This window comes from Olea europaea, chromosome 14 (assembly GCF_002742605.1).
Source record: "Olea europaea var. sylvestris chromosome 14, O_europaea_v1, whole genome shotgun sequence".
In the NCBI taxonomy this organism is placed as follows: domain Eukaryota; kingdom Viridiplantae; phylum Streptophyta; class Magnoliopsida; order Lamiales; family Oleaceae; genus Olea; species Olea europaea.
This window is the reverse complement of record NC_036250.1, coordinates 16,305,775-16,315,721: the sequence shown is the minus strand read 5'-3', so window position 1 is coordinate 16,315,721 and position 9,947 is coordinate 16,305,775. Positions and strand designations below refer to the sequence as shown.

At 31.7% G+C, this 9,947-nt stretch overlaps 1 protein-coding gene across 1 annotated transcript in view; it reads right to left on the bottom strand.

Annotated features, from left to right (window-relative positions):
• Positions 1-661, bottom strand: part of LOC111409325 (monodehydroascorbate reductase 4, peroxisomal-like) — a 6,430-nt gene extending 5,769 nt beyond the window's left edge. The window contains exon 1 of the mRNA XM_023039369.1: positions 368-661. Coding sequence (XP_022895137.1) covers positions 368-487 — 120 coding nt within the window. The 5' untranslated portion in view covers positions 488-661. The remainder of the gene's footprint in view (positions 1-367) is intronic.
• Between the last annotated feature and the right edge of the window lie 9,286 nt (positions 662-9,947).

Below are 9,947 nucleotides of genomic sequence, written 5' to 3'. Positions count from 1 at the left end.
ACCCCCCCCCCCCCCCCCAATTTCTCCATTTGCTGATTCAACCTGTTTTAGCAGTAATACTGAAGATTGGAGCTCCACAGCACAGATTACCAAATGTATTCAAATTGTCTAATTCACAAATAATTGAATAGAAGAATAAGAAAAATTTTAAAAATCTGTATAATTATACACTTCAACTATCATAATACAGTAAAATCTTCCTCTCTATTAATTTAAAAGCAATCAGGGATTTGAAAAAGGGGAATTACATAATATGAAATCTAAAGTTCAAATAATTTTCTCTACTCTAATGCTCAAAATCCATTCAAAAAAGGGATATACGAACATAGATACACGCACATACAGAGAGAAAGAGTGAGAAATATACAGGTTCTTCAGATACGATACAGAGTTCACCATGAGAGACGCCTCTCTTAACAAACTCATGAGCAGCATAACCGGCAGCCACTCCTCCGCCTACTATTGCATACACAAATGCTCTTCCCATTTGTTAAACACTCTGCCGCAGCCAGCCGCCCACAGTCCTCTTTCTTCACACACATATATATAATTTCTGCATTTCTTGAAAATTGGGTCATTAGTGCTGACCCCAAAAAACTGACTCCTTGAAAATGATACATACAAAGATTAAAGGGAAAAAAAAAATGTGAAAATAATAAGGATCGCAAAATTCCCAGTTTCATTATCCTATTATATTATCAAAAAATTACACGTATTATCGAAATTAAAGATGTAGAATTTGAAAAAGACTGAAAATGTACGAATCATAAATTCTCAATCCATCAGCCCGTGATGTCAAAAAAAGGTTGGCCTTTAACAAGATTTTCTTCTGAGTTTACCCTTTTGCCCCTAGATAGTGGCTCTAATTCGATGATAGAGAATATTGCAACATTGGTCCTTAGTCTAATGTCTTAGTTGCTAATTTATCACTTTCTTTTTTAATTATTTATTTGGAATTTATTTGTACTTTTTTGAAAATTTTGGCAGTATAGTTGTAATTTTTTCTTTATTTTTGTTTTGTTTAAAAAAGGAGGATATATTTGTTATTTTACAACTTTTATAAAAATGATGATTTTTCGAAATAAAATGTGAAAATAATGGTGAAAATATAAAAAAAAAATGAAAGGTATGGACGTTTTGCACAATAATATTAAAAAGCATGGATATTTTGTGCTAATTACCCATTTAATAATTTATTTGGACTTATTCGCACTTTTAAGAAGTTTGGGAGTACGATTGCAATTTGTTATTTAATTTTTCTTTTCTTTTTGTTTTATTCAAACAAGAGGATAAATTTGTCATTTTACGTAAGAATTTGAATGAAAAATGATGATTTTCGTAATGAAAGGTGAAGGTCGATAATGTCAAAAAATGAAAGTAATGACGTTTTACACAATAGCATTGAAAGATAGAACATTTTTTTTTTCCTAATTATCCAAGTTTTGAGCATCATCTCAAGTTCTAAAATAAAACATAATCGTATAAAAGGATAATTAGCTCATAACATTCATACCTTTCATTATAATTATGAAAAAGAACCATACCTTTCATTTTTTTAGCATTTTTATCCTTAATTATATATTTGATTACGCAAAATTTCATTTTTATCTATTTTCATCCAATTTCTTCTTTAGATGAAAAGTATTCTATTTTTCCGAATAAATTTAATCAATGCTCACCCAACTTCAATTTATATTACTACTTGCTCACCCAACTATAAAATATAACATGTTGCTCACCCATCCATCTAAACACGTACCCATCCATCACACATTTAAACTTCGTCAACTTCAATTAACGGAATGTGCTATTTGTTGGATGGAAATTTTGACGTGGCACATAAAAGACATTAAATCAGTCTAACTGGGCTTAAAATTACCACGTACCAAGTGAAACCCCGTTTTCTCTAAAGGAGCCTCAAAGAAGGGGGAAAAAATAAGAAGAAGAAGAATTCTTCCCCAACTTGGAACCCTAAAAATTGCTCCCAAATTCCCAACTCCTCTGGCCTTGAATTTCATCTCAGATTGTTTGTGTTTAATGGTCTTTGCCATTCTATTCCTCCCACAAATTGCCCACATGGTGGCCAAGAAAATTGACAACAATTGCATGTAACCAGAAGTTGGTATGAAATATTTGAAAAATCAGAATATTTGAAAAAAGAAAATCCCCTAGCATTGGTATGGATTGCAATATCACAGTGGAAGAAACAATATTGGTGATAGATGAAGAAGAACCACCACATGGTAAATTTACTAAACGTTTCATTGGATTTTGAATATTTTTTTATGGGATCACAATTTTTTAGTTGTGTCTTTTCTATGTTCTTTTCTTTGGAAGTACATTGAAAAATTGAATCTGAATTTTGTTTTATGGGACCATACTTTCGTTGTTTAGAACCATATTTATGCATTTTTATTTGCATATGTGGTGCGGATCCTAACCTCGTGTTCCATTGTAGACCTGACCTTTGAAGAAGAGGAATGGATACCTCTCAAATGTCATTTGAATAATTCAGACGATGAGGTTAATGATGATGGTTTCCAATTTGACACAAATGCACCTGAACGTGTTGTGGTGGGATTTAATGCAGACCCAATGGTTGAATTTGAGGTTGCAGGTATAGAGGAGTTAGAAAATGATGATGGTTATTGTCCTAGTGAGGAAGAATTGCATACTGATAATTCTTCTAGTGAAGAGAAGAATTATAGCTTTCCTATTTATGATGCTGAAAAGGAAAAGCATGGCCGATAGTTAGAGGTTGGAAAGGAGTTCAAAAATATTGAGGAGTTTAAACAAGCTGTTAGGAACCATGGGGTCGCAACTAGGCACAATTTTAAATTTCGGCCGAATGATGATGAGAGAGCATGCTATATGCAAAAAAGACAATTGTAAATTTAGGATTTGGGCGTCTTTGAATAAATCGCTTGGTTGCATGCAAATAAAATCTAAAAATTCAGAGAACACATGGATACGGGACAGAACAAATAGGCATTGTACAGCTAGGTATATAGCGGAGAGGTATTTGGAGACTTTTAAAGTAGATCCTGATTGGAAGACTAGACTGATTAAGAAGATTGTAAAGGATGAATTGAAATTGACAATTAGCGATGTTACTAACTGGCGGGCTAGAAGATATGCTAGGATATTAATAGAGGGTTCCTACCTCAGTTGCTATGAGAATATTATTAATCCTATAAATGGATCAAAACTATGGCCCTCAAGTGATGCCCCACCGATCAAACTAAGAAAACAGAAGGAGACAACAAGAAGAAGATGTCATCACCCGTTCAGGCTCAAAAACATAAATGAAGAAACATGGATTTGTGCTTATGACTTGTAGTGTATGTGGAGGAAAGGGACACAAGAACCGATACCATCAGAGGCCTGATGCACCACAAGAGGATTGTATTCTTTTAAATAATTTTAATTGTAAACATTTCATATGTTTGTTTAGAATTATTAGTTTGCTCAGAATGATTATAATTATTTCACATGTTCGTTTATTTTAGGATTGCCTTGCTTATGATGTGGAGCGTCCAATTCAAGAAAAATCTAGTCAAAGTAACAACCAAAACTTAAAGGTAACCTAATATATTTTGTGTTTTACAAAACTGATTATTTTTTGCTTAATTTGGTTAATCCATTTTTGCATAGGCAAAGCTAGTGCCTAGGAGATCAAACACGACTTCAAGAAATGAAGTTCAACCACCATGACCACAACCATCTAAGTTTCAATTCATGTCGACGCCTTGATTAGTTTTAGCAAATGCCACAGAATATGATTGGAGTGATCCTTCACTTGCTGAGCGAGGTTATTTGAGAACTAAAAATATCCCAATCCAAAGAAAATGCATAGAAGAGGGCAGCCACCCATGCAACGAATCAATAGAACAATAATTTGTTTTTATTACTTTAAAGTTATGCCATATTTTGCAACAAACTAGTCGTGGTTGTAATCAAATGCTTAATTTACTGTTTTGTGCTTTCATTGTGGAATGAATGAAGGCTTTTTTGATGTTAATTGCATTGTTGAGATGTTCTTTGTTTCACACTATCAATTGGGAATAATGCAGTCATATGTTATATGCTATAGTTTTTCCATTCAGTCATGTATCAGAACTCTGCTACATCACATTGCGTTTAACTGATGCATCAAAGTTGTGATACATGTATCAGGCTGCATATGGATAGCTAGTGCTCCAACTTAAATCAATCATTAACAAACCAACAACCACAGCCATATACCCCAACCACCTTTAATACATCAACCACAACCATATACCAGCAACCTCCATCAACAAGAAACCAACAATTGTCATATAAAAAACACAATAACATATTAAGAATAAATCCTTAAACACATAAAGGATTAAATTCCATTCCATTTATTTATTAATTCATTACACAGACTGCTGAACATATTCCAACATTCTAAAAGTATTTCCAATTTCATTTGAATAATACAATAACATTTACATATTCATAAGTATTCCTTTTTACAGCTTGACATTACTACTCCAAGACATAACACATTAGCAGCATGGAGTGAAGCATCTTCTCCTTTAAAGTGCCTTCTTCTAATTTACTTCCCACTAGTTGTGACTTTTGCAGAATCAGAAGACCTTTATAGAAACTCTTCGAATCCGCTTAACAACCTGCAAAGAAGAGATCACATTCAACCTGTTACTAAAAAAATCATTATTTTTACTTCCTTCACCGAAACAGGAGTCAATCATAACTGCCTCTACCTCCGCAGCTTCCGCACCAGTGCCCCCACAGCAGCCATGGCAAGAGGTTGCTATATAGCCATTTTTAAACTCAAGGCCACAAGAGTCTGGAATTTGGGGGAGATTTCTACAATTCCAAGTTGGGGAAGAGGATGAATTACTATGGACGCATGAAAATCTTAAATCAAAGTATGCAAATATCAGTACAGGATAGAAAATTAAAGCATACACATCAAAGAATTGATGGCATATACCCAATTTAGATTAGAGACTCGAAGCCCAGAAATGGAAAATTGAGAGGCAAAGAATCCTCAAAAGTTGGAGCCCTAAAACAAATACAGGAACTTGACAAGCGTGTGAAGATGAAGCGAGAAGGATTATAATATAAATTCTTAAAAAGTTTCAAAATCTGAAAGGGACACAGAGAATAAAGAAAAGGTCCAAGAAAAAGATGTTTTCTTTTGGTGGAGAAAGTGGTTTCTTTAAATTCTTGATGATGGGTTTTCACTTGGTGCGTGGCAATTTTAAGCCAGATGGACTGATTTAATGTCTTTTACGTGCCACGTCAAATTTTCATCCAACAGGTGGCACATTCCGTTAATTAAAGTTGACGGAGTTTAAATGGTGATGGATGGGTAAGTGTTTACATAGATGGGTGAGCAACGGGTTATATTTTATAGTTCGATGAGCAAGCAGTAATATAAATTGAAGTTGGGTGAGCATTGATTAAATCTACTCCTGTTTTTCCTCTTTCCTCCCTGTTTAAACCCATTTCCTCCTCTATTTCTTCCTATGGAAACAAACCTTTAGTTTCTTTATTAGGAATTTATTTACGCACAAATCACTAGTTTTTGGTGCCATTGGATTTAAAATGATGTCCCTACTCTTTCTCCATTGTATGCGGGTAGCGTTTAAATTTTTAACGTTGCCCAAGCAGCCCATTATTACCTGTTGGCAAACAAGCTTAAGCCCCATTTGGTACCTATTTTTTTCAAAATGTATTTTTCTCTCTTTTTTTCAACGACACATTTTTCATTAAAATAATATTACATATAAATAAATAAATAATTTCTTATTTTTCAACCACACATTTCTAATCAATTTATTATTCCAAAATGCATTTTTACATAAAAATGGCTCACAAACACCCTCTTAATAGCTAAAGCTATGGGGCAAAGAGAGAATGGGAAAGATGAAATCAACGATGTCTTTTCCAATTTCAACAAATAAAACCCATTTTCATATTGCGTTGATCAAAAGCTTCATGATAAATTTGAATTCTGTCATTTCTTCTCTCAATTATTCTAGATTTCTTGTATGTTAAAAGTCTAATAGAACTTATTTATGCACATACTGATGGGGGGTTTGATTTCTAGCCATCTCTATCAAAATTCTTGATTTTTGAATGGTTTAGTAGAATATTATAGACAATAAGCCGAGGAACTTATATAAATTCCTAGTAAGGAAACTAAATGTTAGTTTTCGAAGGCGAAATCAGGTCGAATGGGGAAGAAATAGAAAAATGAAGGTATAAACTTTTCACAATAATAGTGAGAGGTAGAGAAGTTATGTTATAATTTCCTATTACAAAGTTAGATGTCCAAGAAGTACATGACATTCCAAGTAATATTGTAAAACTGATTTGAGAATTGACTCGGAAAAAAGGTCAAAAGTCAATGGTCAAACCGTTGGTAAAACTTTTAATAAATAAATAAAGACTGAATAAACTATGAACTAGCTGATTTTTGAGTATGAACCTTTATATTTGATAGTTATTTTTTATGTGCTTAAAGTTTCAATTTCTACATGATCAAATTGGTTCTCAATCTTTTGGATGAAACAAGTAGGTTCGTCCAATTTTGTCCAATTTTATTATTAAGCTCCTGTTTGATGCCTATTAAAAAGAGTGTTTTTTTTTTTTTTGGAAAAAATAGTTTTTGAAATAGTTATATTTTGGAGTTTATGTTGGTTAAATAATAGAAAAAAGTTTTGAATTTATATTCAAAACATTTTATTGTGAAAATATATGGTAAAATATGAGTTTTAGGAAAAAAAATTGTTCAAAACTAATAGACAAACATGGGCTAAGATTGATCGTACAACCATAATAAAATTTCAATAATCCTGATTGTAAAGAATCATTCCCACAAAATATATCCAGAAAACTCACAAGGGGTGGTTCCTATGTGAATTTTATGTTGAAAAAATATAACCACCCATCTCATGAATTGTGTGTGATCTGTAAGAGATCTGTGCACCTCGTTTTTGTAAGTGTAGCGCAGTTGATAAAATTATTGGCAAAAACTTGTTACAATATTTTAAAGGTTATGGATCACCTTGATACTAAAGCAATGGATTTGGAGGCGGTGGTGCAATTTTTTCTTCAACGATAAGTCACTGTATAAAGGAATCATAACCGTAGATGGAAGATTACTAGACCAGCGGATCCAACAGATCGTTTTTCCATGGAGCTAAGGAAAATGGGCTCTTCTGTGGGACCATAGGATAGGAGGTGGTCAAATTAGAACACAACGCGTGTGATAAAAAAACATCGCTTTGGAAACTGTGATGTTGATGATCCACCGTATCATGTTGCGTGCGTACACCTCCTCGTGTAACCGATTTGTGGATGAAGCATTACTTCCCTACGACCCATGCCTTTATGTTATGATTTTATCCACTTTCTGAATTTATATTGAATAAATATTTTCTTGGTCCCATTAAAATATATTTGCTTTCCTCTTTCGTATATTCTAAAATTATAGCTCTGTTTAAGTCACATTCTTTCATATAATAATATTCATAAACAATGATTAAATATCATTTCAACCATATATTTTTTAATGAAATAATATTTCATTCAAATTAAAAAAATTTCTTTATTTTTTAATTACATAGTTCTCATTAATACACTATTCAAAAATATATTTTATGAAAATAACGTGGCTCAAACAAGGGCTAAGGATCACTTTTCTTGTTAACAGTATAATTAATTTTTTTAGTTTTTTATTATACCTCTTTTTAAAGTACCTTATATATTAATATTTTTTTTTAATCTATGTACAAATTGAAACAATTATATCTTTATTGGACGGAGGGGGTAATATCTATCATCAGCGTTACTAGCAAATCAATTTAAGTGATCCTATGTGATAGATTTAATGAAATATAAAATAAAATGACTCATTTAATGCTATCTTATTTTATTTTCATACAAATTTCATACTTGCAATCTAATACACTCTTAATATCAATTAAATAATCGTGTTTCAATTTTATGCAATTAAGTAATTATAATTTCATTTCATTTCATTTCATTTGTTTAATTATTAATTAAATGTATTTAATTGGTTTCGTCTTCAACCAAAAAATTATCATACTTGTCAATCTTTTATTGGTAGCTAGCTGAGAGAGAGGGAGAGAAAGAGAGAGATGGTGAACTGCTTGAAAAATAAAAACATACCACCTCTAAAAAATTGTTTTCCTTGTTTTTTAAAGAAAATATGGTTAAGTAACCAACTTTTGGAGAATTTTTTATGAAAAAGTGTGAATCAAAGTATCAAACCCGTTAAAAGTAGAAACTTGGTGAAAAATGGACATTTTTCATAAGAATAAAGTCAATTAAACATACTCTTATTGCTGTTGCAACATCAATTGAGTTAAATATGACTACTCCCTTATAAAACAAATAAAAGAGTAATATTTTTATTTAGGCTCATAATCATCATGAGTTTAGGGGCATTTAGATAACATTAATTAATATATCATCTTAAATAAGATTCATCATTTTGAATTTAAGATGGTATATTGATTAGTGTCACATAGCACTTGTTTGGAATATCTTAAAATGTTGAAGTCAAAGTTAATAATTAATTTTAACACACATTTTTTTATATCAAATTTTGTTAAAAATAAAAAATAAAAAATCAACTCTCAATGTCTACTTTCCTTCTTCTTCTTTTTTTTTCATGAAAAATATCGTACCACCTTTAAAAATAAATTTTGAAATCTTCCAGCACAAGCTACGACGAACACTATATTACCCCAATGACAAGACTTACACCAAATATAAGTAAGCCCATCTTTGAGCCCATTATGATAAAATATATATTTTGGAATAGTAATTTTTTTAAAAACGTGTTGTTATAAAATAAGAAAAAATTTCGATTTACATATAAAATTATTTTATAGAAAAATATGAGATTGAAAATAAGTTTTGAAAAAAATGAGTTTTTGCAAAAAAAAAAAAAAAAAATGCCAGACATAGGCTAAGTATTGTTATTTCTTTATTTCTTGAAATCTTAACAAACTTTACATTCAAAACAAAGTCTTGAAATTGGGTGCAGTTACTAATTTTTAATTCGATATGTACAAAATGAAAACTTCATTCTCGATTTTACGAGAATTTTGACCTCCTCCTTTCTTTAATCCACACGAGGTCAAATTCCGATTGCTGTGCAAATGAATGAATCTTTTAAAAATTTTCATTGGTTATAAAAGGGTTGTGTTATATTTTGTTTCAAATGGTGTACATTTAAAATGCTTGGCTCTTGATCAATTGAGTTGCTTGAATGATTGGATTGAAATGAACTAATCAAGAACTGATTAAAAATCCGAATAAATAGACAATTTTTCTTTAGGAAAAATTGCAGTCGAGATACCAAAACTTTCATTTATTAGCAGACTTTGCTCAAACCTTTAGTTTGTGCCACCCACAATCCCAAACCTTTTAAAAATATGCACCAGAGGTTCAAATGGATGGAAACCGTCCGTTTAACCGTTAGTTGACTAGAAAAATCAAAATTTGACCATTTTGGATCAAATTGGAAAGGGCAAAGTGGTACTTTGCAACTTAAAACCCAAAACCAGAATACCCCATGGCCACCATCACCGATTCACCCAATCCACCCACATCGTCGTCAGAAAAATTAGCTATCAAATCTGGAGACACCCAACCTTAGTTGAGAAGTAAATTTTGAAATAGCTATCAAAACTTCATCCAATCCCAAACTTAAATCTCAAATCATCAAACACGGAAGTCAAGCTTTTTATGCAATAGAAGTCAAGCTTCTGTGAACTAAGTTCGAACTCAATTACCTTATCCAAAAAAAAGAGTTCGAACTCAGTTCTTGACCGATAATGGAGACAGTGTTTAGGGAAGAAATGTTGGTATAGGTGGTCATTTCTGGATTTGGGTTTATGTTATTTGGAGTAGTTGTT